The 17,601-nt window shown below is 35.2% G+C and overlaps 1 protein-coding gene across 2 annotated transcripts in view; it reads left to right on the forward strand.

Moving 5' to 3' along the window:
* The first annotated feature begins 798 nt into the window (after positions 1-798).
* Positions 799-17,601, forward strand: part of LOC135222696 (BOS complex subunit NOMO1-like) — a 28,583-nt gene continuing 11,780 nt past the window's right edge. The window contains exons 1-8 of one of the 2 annotated variants that reach the window (XM_064260882.1): positions 851-987; positions 2,854-3,002; positions 3,460-3,559; positions 5,730-5,858; positions 9,388-9,567; positions 10,301-10,454; positions 10,622-10,848; positions 15,631-15,799. In XM_064260882.1, the coding sequence (XP_064116952.1) occupies positions 5,808-5,858; positions 9,388-9,567; positions 10,301-10,454; positions 10,622-10,848; positions 15,631-15,799 (781 nt within the window). In that variant the 5' untranslated portion in view covers positions 851-987; positions 2,854-3,002; positions 3,460-3,559; positions 5,730-5,807. Of the gene's footprint in view, positions 988-2,853; positions 3,003-3,459; positions 3,560-5,729; positions 5,859-9,387; positions 9,568-10,300; positions 10,455-10,621; positions 10,849-15,630; positions 15,800-17,601 lie in introns of both variants that reach the window. The other variant, XM_064260881.1, reaches the window with a different exon arrangement.

Here is a 17,601-nt window from a genome sequence, read left to right on the forward strand (position 1 = left end):
GACCACATTTCCGTCCGCATGCTGTATATTTATATTTCCCTTGACTGTATATCCTACTGGGCTGCTCTATGAGCAAGAGCTCGTGCTGGCATAAAGCCAGCTTAATCTTAAACAACAACAACGTAATAAAAATCAGTACACTTCTACCTGCCTCTTTGTCCACCTCTCACACTCTTTTCACCGGGTTTGGCCATCCGGTCACTAAAGACTGTGCCCACAGTCCATATCTAAAAGTCAACCTTGTTATTTTATCCATACCTGTACTCCATTGGTTGCCTACGATGTATGTAATACATCTTTCAACGTCAACTTGTTGCATTACCTGACAGCTATAGCATTACGGTCGTCGTCTGCAAATCTGTCAGTAAACACGTCGGTTGGAAGAGAACATTGTTTTAAGCATACATTTAATTAACAAACAGTTGTATCATCCTTTAATCTAAAGTTCCCTTACACAAATATTTTTTTTTTGTTTATATTCGAAAACGTCACCATAAAATAAGCGTGAAATCGTGTATAATCAAACCATTTTACAGATAGACTTTGGAATATCATATAATAAGTCAATCATCGTTTTGAAGTTAATCTCAGCGTCGCTTTCATGATTGTGTTGTTCTATTTTGCTGAGGTCAAAAACTGTTTTAATGTTTTCTTGCAATTCTAATTCAATTAATTTTTTTCGGTCATGGTTCAGTATAAACAAATTTTAATAATAAAATAAAATAATGAACTTCATTAATATCGCGGTTCCGTATCTAGCTTATAGGTAACATTGACAATCAGCTGATCGCGTGCTAGCTTGAGTGTCCGATACAGAAGAGTGTTAGTGTTACATGCATTCTGAGCCATGGCTTTAGATGTATTCGTGTTCTCGGCTTTTTTAATTTCGACGCTTTTAAGTGGCTCTTGTTATGGAGATGTTTTAGGATGTGGCGGATATGTAAGGAGCGACGTAGAAATTAATTATGCTCAAGTAGGAATTAAATTGTGAGTATTTTTCTCTTGTTTTCGGTGTGTCCGATTCTCTGTAACAGATCTCACGACTTGCCGGGCAGTAATAACAAATTTGTACTGGATATTACTTCTTTTTATAGCCATTTGAATTATTTTAACCCTTAGGCTGGTTATTTTATCGGTTATTTTACGGATGTATGCAATATAAATAACCGAAGGTTTAGGTATCGTGCCGAGAATAGACTAGGCATACTACTAGGTAGGTACTAGTTCTTGACCACCGGCGAATTTCACAACCAATAGCTAGCATTGGCTACCCAAGTCGAGGAAGCCTAGCCCTGCCTATCCAATATAACATATACTTTAATCCTTCAATAGGCTTTCTTTGATATACCTTAAAAGGAAGAGCCCATATTTTTAAATTCTACAATAGGCTTCCTAACAAGGAGAGAGCATAACCTATTTTTTTTTTTTTAGCAATTTAAAGACCAACGAAGTTATAGGCTAAAGGCAGGGTAGTAATTCACCCAGCCTGTTGACAAAATACTAACACAAAATGATTGCGCAGATGGTTAGGTAACTGTTTACCTATATTTTGATTTGTGTATTTTATCACTTAGGTACTACTACTAGCCTAGTATAGATAGCTAGCTACTACCTAGCCTACTACCTAATTGTTAGGTGAAGCTGCTTTTTTAATCCCTGATAGGGCTAGGTACCTAATACCATGTAGGTAGGTAGGTATACTATATATGGATGGAACAGCAGCAGAAAATGATGGGTATGATTGAGGAAAAGTAACAATAAATGATTAGCACCAACCTAAACAATAATGTAATTAAACAGCAACAGTGAATGTACTCAGACAGTAAAAAAAAATTATTATGAGACTGAATGTTATTAGGATATTGAAAAGATAGGTATTAATCCTAACCCACAATAAAGTACAACTGTGGTGCATTTTAAACTTGCTAGCTATAGGTAGGACAAGTTTTACCCATGATTAAACGTGTTTCTCCATACCCAAGTGGGTTTTGGTTTTTTGGAAAGATCACCCTTATGATTAGCAAGTCATAACGTATCTGACTGCCTCCCACTCCTCCCATAACTGCCCTTTGCCATTTCTTTGTTGTAATTCCATTGTTACATCTTGTGAGAAATTAATTTTTCCACAAATTACCCCGTGAATTACAAACCAAAATTACTTGAGAAGCCTTGTCGAGTTGATGTCAATGGAAGCACAAACCACCCTTACCAGTTAGTTATACATTGCCCTATAGTATATTGATGTCTAGGCCCTTCCGTTACGATGCTCCTGACTGGCTGTTGATAAGCCAATGACAGGGCTGGAAACTCTCAGTCACTCTCGAGAATTCACATAGGCAGGATGTTTGTTCCACTTCTCCTGAAAGACGTATACCTCAGGAGAGTTGGAACATACATCCTGCCTATGTGAACTCTCGAGAGAGATTGAGAGTTTCCAGCCCTGTGATTGGCTTATCAACAGCCAATCAGGAGCATCGTAAGGGACTGGCCTAGACATCAAATGCACGGTTGATGTGAATCTACTATAGCTATATTGGCATGGAAGGCTTCATCCCCTTAGATCCCACCAAACTGCTTAAATGTACATACTCCGTTCAATCATTGGAAGATTCGGTTCTAGCTCACCTACAGAAAACTTATGCCTAACCGATTACTCTTGGCATTTTAACAAATTCCTTAATATTATATTGACTACAACATGTAGGTTGTAGGCAATGCAATGTATTATGGCTATTTCTATTAGCTTATAAAGTTATGTAAAAGTAGCAGTGTATACTGTTACTAGACTGAGTCTTCCAAACTGCTTTAAATACAAAATTTGAGTTATAAAATAATGATTCATATCTTTTCTAGGTAATGTCAGGTTACGTAAGTATGACATTTTAAGTATGAGGCTACAAGGGAGATCACACCTATTATATGAGTGCAGTATAATAAATAATTTTGCTTTTAAACATTGGTTCACCCCTGGATTTGTTTACAATGAGCAGGCAGTAACAAAGGTATTTATCTGTCAAACAAAATTTTTGAAAATGTTTTTATGTATTTATGTATGGAAATTGTGAATATAAGCTAACAAATTTTCATGAAAGACATCACATCAGCATGTTCTGGCGCTTGGTCCTCAAGACCAAAATTTCATAATCAATCAGTCAATAATCAATCAATCAATATGCCCTTCCAAAGTTGCTTCACTTATTAGTAACCTTTAGACTCTGCATCAAAATACTTGTTTACCGTACTTTTAATGTACTATTATGAGTACACTATAGGATAACCAAGACAAAAGACAGAATTTTCCAGAAACATTTTTTTTCATGTTAACCTTTGCAAATATCATGTTAGAGATTAGTGTTGACCCAAAATTGTGATTTGAGAAATTCACCCTGTAAAAAATTTTTATATGTTTTGTTGTATAGTATATGACAATTAAATGGTATACTTGTGATTATTTTTCAGGTTTACAAATCAAGGAAATCTAAAGTATGAGACAGAGTGCGCCCCAAATAATGGTTATTACTTTATACCTTTATATGATAAAGGACAATATGTGATCAAGGTTAGTAAACTATAATCCTTGTAGTACTCTTCTCACAGTTAATTATACTCTACTTAATACTAGTTTGAATTGTTTTAGAAATTTAATGACTACAGTGTAAGTTAAATCTGGAGTACTATAGTGCTTTGGTAAATTTTCCTACTTTTCTTGCTTTCTTTTGCCTTAGAATATACATATAGTTTAGGAAACTGAATTACTGTATATCATTATGATCTTTAACTTTTTTATTTCAAGTCTTACTCTTTTGTGGTTAGATGTGACATGCTATTTTCTTCAGATGCAATGGCCAGTGGGGTAGGCAACCCAAGCTTAGGCCTGAAGAAAGGTAAAACAAATATGGGAAATCAAGGAAAAGGGGGCTTAACCTTTAAGGGATTGAAGACTTGTCTCCTCAAAGGGTGGAGGGTTATCGGATTCCGTAACAGTTGAAGAAGATAGAAGTCCAAAGTTTTAAAAATTTTAGGAATTTAACATTCACCAAACCATGCAATCTGAGAATTACTAATATCAAAAGTAAATATGGGAAGAGGTGAGGTGGGCTGATAGGTGTAACAAGGCTACCTGAGAGATGGCAGCATGTTTTCTAGAGCTCAGTCGAACAATGTTTGAAATTGTATCTGTAAGAAACTGGTAAGCTTCTTGTGCTGTTGAGAAAAGGAGATTTAACCAAACAGTAACTGGTGAAATAAGTCATACATTATTCAGTCCTATTAAAAAGGAAACAAAGGTTAATGCATCACAGGTTTTTGAACTGTATTGCAAGTGGAGGTGAAAATGGCCAAAGTGGGGAGAAGTAATTTATGATGTCTAAATTATTTAATATTTTAGAAGCAATTTCAGCAATTTGCACTGTCTAACCACTCCAGAAAATTTTTTAAGCTTCTTGAAGACGACAAATATTGAGAGAAGTACAGGTGACCTCTGCCTATTCGTGGTTCCAGATATGTGGACTCGCCTATTTGTGGATTTTGACGTAAATGCATTTTTTGTGATAAAACTATTAAAATACTGGGGTATAAAATTTTTTTTTTTTTTTTGGTGTTCAAGCTATCATAATAGGCATTTATAAACAAATTTTAAAAGGGTTTTAAGTATTTGTGGATTTTAGCTATTCACTGGGTGTTGGTTGTGGTTCACATCCACCCGGAAATACCTGGGTTTGAGAGTAATAGGCTAAATGAAATTTGTTTGAAAAAGAGTTGAAAAGTGTTAAGTTTGGAGAAAGTATAGGGGTTGGACTAACTGTGTTGTAAGTACTGTTCAACTTTACCAAGTTATAAAATTTCCATTCCACAGAAAGACTCAGTGAGATTTTGATGTTATCATGCCATATTATAGGAATCTGAACAAAGGGTGGCAGGTGTGTCAATAGAAATTGAAGTAAATGTTGGTCAGCTCTGAATCCTTTTCTGTTTTCCATTGAGTAGTGAAGGAAGCCAGAAAGGAGTGCAGGAAGGAAGCCTGGGATCTGCCATATGAAATTGATCAAGTGGCATCAGGGATAATTAGGAAAGGTTGTAGAAGTATTTAAAACATTGAGGAGAAGGAAAATCGATTTACAACTAAGTTTATGAAAGCCTGTAGAAAATGAAAGGAGATAGCAGGAATATTGGTAAATGAAAGTATGCTATGATAAATCATGGAAAAGGGCACAAATGAGCACTTAGACATGATGAGAAGTTGTCCAAAAACTGCACAAGACAATGAGAGTAGAGAACATATTTCACTTATAACCCCGAAGAGAAAAATCTGATGTAAAATTCCAAGTACTTTGATGATTATGTCTAATGTTGAAGAAGAAAATGAAAGAATCAGTGCCCTGAACTCTAATCAGTGACATTTGCTCTGTTTATAAGGTATACTGCGTATATACTTTGCAATGAATTAATTTGAACTATTATTTTAATGCTTTTCAATTGGAAATGGTATAGTAGTAGTGACAGGTGTTAGTGCTAATTTTTAGCTTGTACCTTCGAATTTATGGCTATCAAACTAAGTAATAAATTGCCATTAGTTATAGCCAATATATGATAATGTTGTTTATTATACTTTACTTGAATATTAAATGTTTTTCAAATTGTATATCATGTTTAGTGCCTAAGGGGAATATTGTTACAAACTTTTTGTTATTAGTAATAAATAAATTTTATGTACCTTATTTATTTTCTAGGTGTCCCCTCCGTCTGGGTGGAGTTTTAAACCAGATGCTGTTTCACTGAAGGTTGATGGAGAGACTGATGATTGTAGCATGGGAAAAGACATCAACTTCCACTTTCAGGGTTTTGCTGTAATTGGCAAGGTTTGTGGTCTTTTAAAAGGTTCAAAGGGCTTATTAACAACTGTTTTATTCTATTTACTTGAATGGACTTATGTAATACTACTGTGAAATATTTGAAATCTTCTCAATATCAATTTCTTTTAAAAAACATATTAATTTACCGTATATACTCGAGTAACGTGCGATCTCGCATATCATGCGATCCCAAAATTTTCACCAATAAACAGTGGTTTTGTCATGTATCTCATGTATCATGCGAGTTCCTTTTCCGAGGTCAGTTCATAAGGTTGGTGGTTTAGCGTGCTAATGGCCGAGTCGTTCAGATGTGTGCTGCTGCTAGTGAAGTTACAGTAATTTTCTTACTAATCTCGAGAATTGAATAGAAGATCTCAAGATTAAAAAGAATACAAGAAAATAAAATAATTGTAAAAATAACACGCCTTGGAGTCCTAAATCATCTCTCTCTCTCTCTCTCTCTCTCCTCTCTCTCTCTCTCTCTCTCTCTCTCTCTCTCTCTTATTCTCTCTCTCTCTCTCTCTCAGAAATAAATACTGTAATTTGAGTCTTTCACCAACGGGTATCAGTAAATGTGTAGACATTGTGTGCGTGTTTAAAAGTGTAGTACACACACATTCCGATGTTTCGGTTTTTGGAATTTTTCAATTTCGGAAATGTGAGGTCAGATGCATAATCAAACAAACATCACTACTGCAGAAAAAAAAATTTCCCTTTTATGTTTTTCATTGTTATTTATTAATTACTGTATTTAAATAAATATTAATATAATACTGTTACATGAATGTGAGATAATTAAGATCACCTAAAATAAAATAGTGGGGCAATTAATATCATATGTTCACTAATAGCTATTATTTTCAAAACAAACATTCCGTAAAACACAAAAAATATATGTACATAACAATCAAAATCTAATGTTTTGCAGTTCAACTTGTGAATTTCAACAATAAGTATGACTATATAATATATTTCACCATATCGATCTTGCAGTTGAAGAGTCGTAAAATTTTGAGGATGGTCCGGGAAAAGGATTTGTACTTTGTGATTACGTATCGCTACAACACCATGCGGTATTTTCATACCACTATATTGATGACGGATCGCTACGACACACTGGTATTTTTCATACCACTATACAATAAAGTTAAAATGATCATATTATATTGTTTTCACGAAGAAATAATTATATAAAGAAAATTATCGAGTAATTTTTGCCGTCAGCAGTCAGAAAATCACGAACATGGTAACGTTCAAACCTAGTGTCATCCACGGCATGTCTATAAATAGAACAGAAGCAGAGGGCAGTCATTGGATAACAGATCTCCATGGCTACCAACCAGCCAATCAGGTATTAGTTATACTACTCTGTGAATTTCTTAGAATGAAACGTTTACACGTAACACACGGGAAGCTAACGATGAGTGTGTGCTTTGCATACAGTACGTAGTTTTTTTTGTTTTTATAAGTGTATTTTACTGATTACATGAAATATCATCTCTCTCTCTCGTCTCTCTCTCTCTCTCTCTCATCTCTCTCGCTCTCTCTCTCTCTATTCTCCTCTCCTCTCTCTCTCTCAGGAAAGATACTGTCAATTCAATTTATCAGTATCTTCCTGATAGACAGAATAAATATTTAGGACTCCAAAGCTTGGCATATGTCAATTATTTTATTATCTTGGGATTTTTGGTTAATCTTGGGATTTTCCATGGTCAACTCTTGGGATTAGTAAGAAAAATGCGATTATTTGAGTAGTGCACACCCAAATGAATCGGGGTAAGCCTAGCACGCCAAACAATAGTATTTACAAAATGAGCGGAGCTCTCTGGCTGGGCTGTTTTGGTCCACCCACGTGTTTGATCGCATATCTGCCAAATTTATAACAACAACAGAGATAAAACCATTTCTCCCATTACAGATATCAAATATTATCTTTTCCGTTGCGCAGAATTCTAAATAAATTACGTAGGTTCATGATTGATAGTTTTTTTTATGCAATAACAAGAACGAAGTCAGATATTCTATCAACAGGGCATCTCATTTTGGTGCTGTTGCGAATATTTCAACCAGTTCCACGTGCGTTGAAATCCATACTGACTGTACAGTCTGGAGGCATTTCTCCCTTCTACACATATCTTGATTTCTTAATATTGTAGGTATAGAATAAATTGGTGAGCAAAGAAATATGAAATAAAGCATAACAGTAAGTTTGACGAGTGAGAAAATAAACAATCGTATACAGACAGCAGACACTCTCTCTCTCTTCTCTCTCTCTCTCTCTCTCTCTCTCTCTCTCTCTCTCTCTCTCTCTATCTACTCTCTCCTCTCTCTCTCTCTGAGAAAATAATAGATAGAAACAATGACTGAATATTGCTTGAATGCGATATGGTCAAAGTTTTGGCCTGACTGAAGAGTGGAGTGACTTTGACACTGACTTACAAGTTATTCCTGGTCATCTCACAGCCATAGACAGACATCAACTTCACAGCCGAGAAAGGGCAATCGTATACGAAATAAATAGGTATGGAAAATGCGAAATGCGGGCCTATGTTGTCCCATAAAAAAGCTCTCACTCGGACAGCTGTAAGATTTAGGAGAGAGAGAGAGAGAGAGAGAGAGAGAGAGAGAGAGAGAGAGAGAGAGAGAGAGAGAGAGAGAGAGGCCGAATAGGAAGGAGATTAAAGTACTGGGAAGGAAAAAAACCCTTATAATCTTATAATTATAGCCTCGGGGTTTGTCTCAAGGACATTCAAAGGTCTGTCACACACGGGCAGTGTTGTTGTTTTGTAAAATTAGCATAAGGGCAGATCTTAAAAGCCACGCCAGAGAGCTCGCCACGGTGACAAGACTATACCTTCCATATGAATTGACGATGTCCTATACGAAGATGCAGGAGATGAGGATGAAATGATCAAAGATCTGGAAGATGACGAATATGATGACTGCCTTGATGGCAAAGAATTCAGAGCAGTATTTGATGATACGGACACGGAGAGCGACTTGGAGGATTTTAGTTTATTAATTATATGCAATTTTTTTTACTTTAATAAATTTTCACTTACCTGCGTATCCTAAAAGGAAAAATAATAGTTCAAGTAACAAATGTTTCTTTTACTGAGTATAACAAAAAGTAAAAATCCTTCGGTGTTGTGCCTTAACTGATTTGGAAATTATAGATGGTTAGTCTAGAACAGTTAAACATGTTGTATAAACCAAAATAATGCAAATGGCGCACGATTGCTCTTATGTATTTTAAAATACAATAGTAATATGAGAATGCATACACTATTATTGGATATAGTGAAGTACAAGTAAAACATAACTTTTTAAAAGATCTACTGTTTTCCTCCGGTAGTAACTATCGCGATCTGCCGATTTGGGAAAGCATAGACGGTACGCTAATTTTATACCGCGTGTATGATGCGACCCCTTTAAAATTAGCTTCAAAATTAGGTTTCAAAAGTCGCATAATATGCGAGTATATACGGTACCTATCTTTTTCTAAATGTTATTGTTTACTCTTCCAAATCATCAGGTGGTCAGTGCTGGGAGTGATTCAGGTCCTAAAGGTGTGACAGTCTCTCTCTACAGAGGGGATGCATTAATCCAAACAACAGAAACGGAAGAAGGTGGATCGTATGTTTTCACCCCCTTATCTTCTGGAAAGTTCTCTGTTGTTGCATCACATCCAACATGGACATTCTTAAATGAACGCGTAAATTGACTGTGCACTGTTATTAGTTTAATTTAGATTAAGTTCATTGTTACTTCTCATAGTTTCAGGCCCTTGTAAAAAAAAAAAAAAATAGCTCATAAAGTCTTCACTGCGACTCTGTGAGTGTCCAGGTTACACCTCTGTACAGATTAATCAGAATATGTGACCTTCCTTTAGAAAGAAAGGCACATTTGTTGGCACGTCAGGTGGGCAGAAGAGGGATCCACATTTGCCCCAAAGCTAAAGTGGCCCCATACTTCAGCTGGCTTCATTTATCTTGTTAGTGTAAGAGTGGTTCCACCTGAAGGGGGAAGTGATAGCCCATCGTCAGCTAACCACCGTTTCACTTAGATCTTTCTAAGCATGTATGCCGAAGGCCTCTGCAAGAAGTTCTTTTGTTTGAAACATTAACCATCATTTGAACCTGCTGAGGCAAGCAAATTGCATGCACAGATCAGTAATGTATGTCAGAGCCATTCATAAGTGAATTTAGAAATGGGGTTACTTTTGATAATGATGGTTTGATATTTACTTTCATGGATATTTCAAGCAAAGTAATGTGTCAAATGGAAAGTCAGACTGCTCCTTATAATTTGTATAGTTTAGTTTAATAGAATTATAATTTCCTTACTGTTCAGTATTGATTTATTTTTCAATGTTTTTGTAGTGGAAGTGCAATGTTTTACAGTGGAAGTGGAAATGTTTGATTAGATCTCTCTCTTTTGAAATTCAGGTTGAAGTTGAGGTTGCTGATGAAAATGGAGATGCTGGTTCATCTCTTGTTGTTGGGGGATACAGCTTATCTGGCAGTGTGACAACTGATAGCCAACCAGCACCTGGGGTTAATTTTGTTCTACATGCTAAAGATCCTGATGTCACAGTACCAGGTAAATGAGAATTACTCAAAGAAAGTCGCACTTACCATAATTTTCTAACTTCATATGTTGCATTTAATGCGTTGAATCAAATTCAGATTTATTCCTTACTAATGTAAAAGTGTAGTGATGTCTGAATCTTGTAATATTTTTATGTTTTTATTTCATATTCTTTACAGTCTGTATTCAAGGAAGTCCAGAGGGATATCAGAATGCAGTAGACTTACCAGTTGTATGCCATGTTGTGTCTGGCAAGGATGGCGTGTTTGGATTTTCATCAGTTGCACCTGGAGATTACATATTAACTCCATACTTTGAGTCAGACACAACTAAATATGAAGTGATTCCAGGACTTATAGTAGTGGCTGTTGGCCATGATGATGTAGTTCTCCAACAAGCTTTCAAGGTAAAATGCTACCTAATGCTATAATGTTTTCTTAACTTGAATAATATTCCTTTTTAGAATATAAATAACAATCTTTCATCCCCCTTACTGGCACTAGTTAGGATGGTCAAGCTGAGCAACATTAAGCCTTGGTTAGGGGATCAAGATGGTAAAATGATTGCCATTGTATTTTGATATTTTATTTTCTAGCTTTATATTATTGAATAGCCATCTGAGTTTTGTTGGTATTTTCTATTGTTACAGTTTACTCTTGAAAAAATCATCAACTTTCAGGAAAGTACAGTATTATTTTCTCTAAAGCACTAATGTCGAGGGAGTTTTTATCATTGAAGGGCTTTGCAGATTTTCTTTTCCTAAAATATTTGTTGACAGCAATATTTAAGAAGAATTTAATTCTTAAATTTGTTGTGAATGTGAAAACAACAAAGCCATAATGTAAAACTGTAAATATAAAATATTTTTGCTATTTAAAGAATCTGCTCTTTTTATCATCTTTTGACTTGAAGAATAACGCATTATAAAAAAAATCTCATTTCACCATGTTCCTAATAAGAAGCACTGCTTATATATACTGTAGTGTATCTTGCATAATAATCTGTATGCAAGAGACACACACACACACACACACACACACACACACACACACACACACACACATATATATATAATACTTCTAGGGCACAATTTTTCACGGATACAACATTCATTGAATAGAATGGCTTTTTCACTGTTTACCAGCTTTTTTGAAATTGATTCATATTTTCTAATTATTTTCTTCACTTCATTGTTCAGGTTACTAATGGACACATAATGGGTTCTTCCATTTACTCCAGTATTTTTACAAAAAACGCGACAGCTGTTTCGTCAACCTATACGTATTGACGTTATCAAGCGTACTGATACAATTATTGAGCCTACATGCGTTTTGTGACGTCATGAGGACGGAAAGGTAGTACAATTGCCAGATAACCTAGTTTTAAATATTTACAAAAGACTATAGTGAAACTAAAATAAGACAAATAAATAAATATGTTAACAGAAATTATATCAAAAGTTAAAAGTAAGTTATTATATACAAATTTTACATAAATATATATTTAATTACTAATATGTTTAATTAACAAAATGTCAGTGTGCGCTCCTGTCCGCGTGTGGTAGTGGTCTTCTTGTTTCACGCGGTTGAAGGGCTGCCCTCCTACACGAGGGCAAAGATCGGTCTGCCTCGCGTTGGATGTTAAGGTTTGGGCGTTGCGTGGCGATGCTGATGGCTTCTGATATCAATAAACGATTGTAGTTGCCTTCCTTGTGGATTATTTTGGTGTTTGTGAGAAGTTCTTGCAAGGATGGTTTTTTATTGTGGGTATCCACAAAGTGCTGGTGAATAGCACCTTGGTTTTCTGTGGGCCTGCATGCGACGTTTGAGTGTAGTTGTTGTGTGTCCGATATAGCATTTTTGGGGGGACTGACATTGCTCGTCAGCACAGACAAACTTGTAAACTATATCAGATTCAACCTCTTTCTCCGTCGATGGAGCCGTACTATTTTTCATTACCAGTGAGGCCGTAAGATTTGGCTTTCAGTAAATTCTTGCTGTTATTTTGTTATATGGTGCTAGGGGGGTGGTTCCTCTTCGCAGTATACCAAGGAGGGCTTTCCTTTCGTCTTCGTGGTGTTTGTTGTATGATATCTGATGGTATATCACTATTTCTTTGGTCTTTGTCTTGTGTGTTGTCCCTCGGGGTCGGGTTTTGGAAAGCCTCTCATCTCTTTTGACAACTTTGCTGGATCATGTCATTCTGGGTAGCCGTTATTTGTGAGCAGCTGTTGAACTCTGTTAATTTCTTCATTCGTCGCTTTCCACGTCGAACAGTGTGTTAGGGCATGTTTTATGTATGCATTTACCACAGACCGTTTATATGCATCAGGGCATTCTCCTCTAGCATTTAAGCATCTCCCAGCATCTGTCTTTTTAGTGTATACGGTGGTATTGTATTTGTTGCTTTTCTGGGTCACAAGTACGTCCCAAGAAGGGGAGCATATTCTCATTACTTTTTTCTACCGTAAAATTCAATGTAGAATTTGCTCGGAGTTTATTCACTAATTCATCTATGTCATTTTCGCCCTTTGTTGTGATAAAGATATCATCAATATATCTCCCATAGATTCTGGGTTTTGGGAGTTCTTCAAAAGTGACCTCTTCTGTGTGTGCCATGTTTGCAAACGCATACATGGCACACACAGAAGAGGTCACTTTTGAAGAACACCCAAAACCCAGAATCTATGGGAGATATATTGATGATATCTTTATCACAACAAAGGGCGACAAAATGACATAGATGAATTAGTGAATAAACTCCGAGCAAATTCTACATTGAATTTTACGGTAGCAAAAAAGTAATGAGAAAATGCTCCTCTTCTTGGACCGTACTTGTGACCCAGAAAAACAACAAATACAATACCACCGTATACACTAAAAAGACAGATGCTGGGAGATGCTTAAATGCTAGAGGAGAATGCCCTGATGCATATAAACGGTCTGTGGTAAATGCATACATAAAACGTGCCTTAACACACTGTTCGACGTGGAAAGCGACGAATGAAGAAATTAACAGAGTTCAACAGCTGCTCACAAATAACGGCTACCCAGATGACATGATCCAGCAAGTTGTCAAAAAGAGATTAGAGGCTTTCCAAACCCGACCCCGAGGGACAACACACAAGACAAAGACAAAGAAATAGTGATATACCATCAGATATCATACAACAAACACCACGAAGACGAAAGGAAAGCCCTCCTTGGTATACTGCAAGAGGAACCACCCCCCTAGCACCGTATAACAAAATAACAGCAAGAATTTTACTGCAAGCCAAATCTTACGGCCTCACTGGTAATGAAAAATAGTACGGCTCCATCGACGTAGAAAGAGGGTTGAATCTGATATAGTTTACAAGTTTGTCTGTGCTGACGAGCAATGTCAGTCCCCCCAAAAATGCTATATCGGACACACAACAACTACACTCAAACGTCGCATGCAGGCCCACAGAAACCAAGGTGCTATTCACCAGCACTTTGTGATACCCACAATAAAAAACCATCCTTGCAAGAACTTCTCACAAACACCAAAATAATCCACAAAAGGAAGGCAACTACAATCGTTTATTGATATCAGAAGCCGTCAGCATCGCCACGCAACGCCCAAACCTTAAACATCCAACGCGAGGCAGACCGATCTTTGCCCTCGTGTAGGAGGTGGGCAGCCCTTCAACCGGCGTGGAAACAAGAAGACCACTACCACACGCGGACAGGAGCGCACACTGACATTTTGTTAATTAAACATATATGTAATTAATATATATTTATGTAAAATTTGTATATAATAACTTACTTTCAACTTTTGATATAATTTCTGTTAACATATTTATTTATTTGTCTTATTTTATGTTTCACTATAGTCTTTTGTAAATATTTAAAACTAGGTATCTGGCAATTGTACTACCTTTCCGTCCTCATGACGTCACAAAACGCATGTAGGCTCATATTTGTATCAGTACGCTTGATAACGTCAATACGTATAGGTTGACGAAACAGCTGTCGCGTTTTTTGTAAAAATACTGGAGTAAATGGAAGAACCCCATTATGTGTCCATTAGTAACCTGAACAATGAAGTGAAGAAAATAATTAGAAATATGAATTAATTCAAAAAAGCTGGTAAACAGTGAAAAAAGCCATTCTAATGTCAATATATATTTAAATAATATATATATAATATAATATATTATATATTATATATTATATATATATATATATTATATATTATTATATATAATATATACATATATATATATTAATATATATAATATAATATAATTTTATATATTATATATTATATATTATTATATTATATATTATATATTATATATTATATATTATTACTATCTAATTATATATTAAAGCCCATTCTATCACATATATATATATATAAGATATTATATATCACCTATATATACCCTATATATAGATATATATATATATATATATATATATATAATATATATATATATACTATATATATATATATAGTCATATATTATATATTATATTTATATATTATATATTATTTAAATTATATTATTATTATTAATATATATGATATATATATCTCTTAATATTAATATTAATATATTATATATTATATATATATATATATATATATATATATATAATATCATTATATATATATATTATTATTATATATATTTTATATTTTCTATATTATATATATATACAATATATATTATTATATATAATTATATATATATAATAATATATATATTATATTTATATACAGAATATATATATATATTATATAATATATGCAGTGCTTATAAGAAACATGTTAAAATGTAATTCTATAATGAATAATTTATTAGAATTCCTTTCTTGCAAGTCAGTGTTTTTTTATTTTGTATTTTGTTGTTACCAATGATCTCCTATGTAGTAGTTCCTCAACTTTCAGTTTCACTTTACTTTACTCCAAATTGTGAACTTATTGTGTTGCCAAACCAATATGCGTAGTAATAATCATCATGTTGCTAGGAGCCTGAAAGCACCCATCCTGAAGGAAGGCTAATGACAATGCTGTTTTGAGTTAAAAGTTGCAATTCTTGTGGTATACATGTAATAATACCAGGTTTATCAGTTTGCAGTAAAGTATGTTGGGCAAAGTGCTCTAAAATATATACTGTAGTCTGATGTATAACTTTATCTTTTATGTCTTTTAGGTTGAAGGGTTCAGTGTTACAGGAAAAATTACGAAGACAGCTGGTGGAGAGGCACTTGCTGGAGCAAAAGTTACACTTGATAAAAGTATTTCGACTATTACTGATGAAACTGGGAGTTACAGTTTCCATAACATCAGATCGGGAAAGCATAAGCTTAAAGTAACCTCTGGTTAGTTTTTATAATGTTCATAATAGTTTTATAATTTATATAATCTTGGCTAAGGATTAAAATTTAAACTACAGTCCGCGGTAAAGTAGTGAATATTGATTGATGGTTCTAAAGAATTTTTCAATAATGTACCCTAATAATTTTTACTAGCTGTTATGTTAGGTCCAAGAAATATTATTTTGAAAATTTAAGAGATTAGGATCAGTAAAACATGTATGATTTTTCTTACAAATCTATTAATCATGAATGCACAAAAGGTCCTTAATTCTTCAATGTTTAAACTAACTTTTAGTAACTAAATTACTCTTCTTCAGCAAAAAAATACACAAAAATGCTAACTACACTATATGATAGAAGTTTCTTTCTTCATAACAATTCAAGCATAATTAGAAGGTAAACAATCTTCTCTCACCTTATTAATACGGAATGCATCTTTATACTGGTTCAGCCATTTCCAGTATATCCATTTTTACTGTTATAAAGGTAACCTCCCACAGTATAGGTGCACAAACCATGAATAGGATCACAAATGAGTATATCATATACCAATACTACTTTCCTGATAAGGGTTTCAAACAGCACAATATCAGTGCATTGATAAACCACACCAACGGAACACCGCAAGCGCACCGACCACTTCCTTCAAATCTTATATACTAATTACTTCTTGACAGTCAAAACCATCTCCTATTGAATAAAAACCACTGAGTGGCAGATAGCATTCATTTTTGCATTCCTCTGACAAGCTAATTTGTCTGTCTCTTAGCTGTAGACCCTCCTCTATTACTCCTGAAATGCCAAGCTCTGGATGCCATGAAATATGCAACCCCATGTAGGCCTGCCCTCCGATGATGAAGCCAGGTCAAGGTCACCTGTTCAATCTCTTCATGATAGGGTTATGCCATCACCTTGCAGGCCTGGCTCCTTGACATCTTCCCAGAGTACATTATGCACTTCTGCAGCTTGTCCGTGGCAATCTTGATATCCTGCAAAGTTGACCAGGCATTGCTATACTCCTGCATTATATGTTCCATAGACAAGCCTGCCTCAGTTCTCCTGATGATTTAGAGCTACTTCTGAAGAGTCAGCACCCTTCCTTGCTCTCTTAAGATCAGGTAGGGCCATACAGTGAATACATAGCATAACACATAGAACTAATAACATCAGCAGAGCTGCAGGCACCCTCTATAAAAGCAACAAAATTGGGTGAAAGTATGGTGACAGACAATATCACAGCACCTGTTGAAAGCACAGATACCTAGAAGTGACGTGGAACTGGACAAAGGAGAGTAGTGTGCTTTGCTACAAAATGCATAGATATGCTTTGTTTGTAGCCAGATAAAGAAGGAAATTTTCATTATGTTATCATGATATATGCTCTATCACCCATTCAGAAGCAAAAAACAATGATGACATGTAGTGACACATTTCCACCAATAGTAGGAAAGCGTACTAAAAACGAGTGCTTGCCAACCCAGACAGCTTCTGTTAAAAGCTGTTGAACTGAGGATACACATATCCATATCAGCCAATTAAAACTAATAAACAGAGTGATGTAGGATGATGTGTCAAGTGACATGGTACTTTTAAGGCAATAGCAATTGTGGAAGCTCTCAAGCAGTCCCAACTCCTGCATACAGCTTTCCACCCCCAGCCCTGCCTTGGAAACTCCTTCCTTGGCCTCCCGCCCCCTCAATAACCCTTTCTTTGCATGCTTATGCCTGTAAACAGTGATACTAACACTTCTTTCTGCCCATACAGTGTTGCCAATCCCTCTCCACCATTCCCCCCCCTGAAATTTT

Source organism: Macrobrachium nipponense, chromosome 8, assembly GCF_015104395.2.
Source record: "Macrobrachium nipponense isolate FS-2020 chromosome 8, ASM1510439v2, whole genome shotgun sequence".
Taxonomy (NCBI): Eukaryota; Metazoa; Arthropoda; class Malacostraca; order Decapoda; family Palaemonidae; genus Macrobrachium; species Macrobrachium nipponense.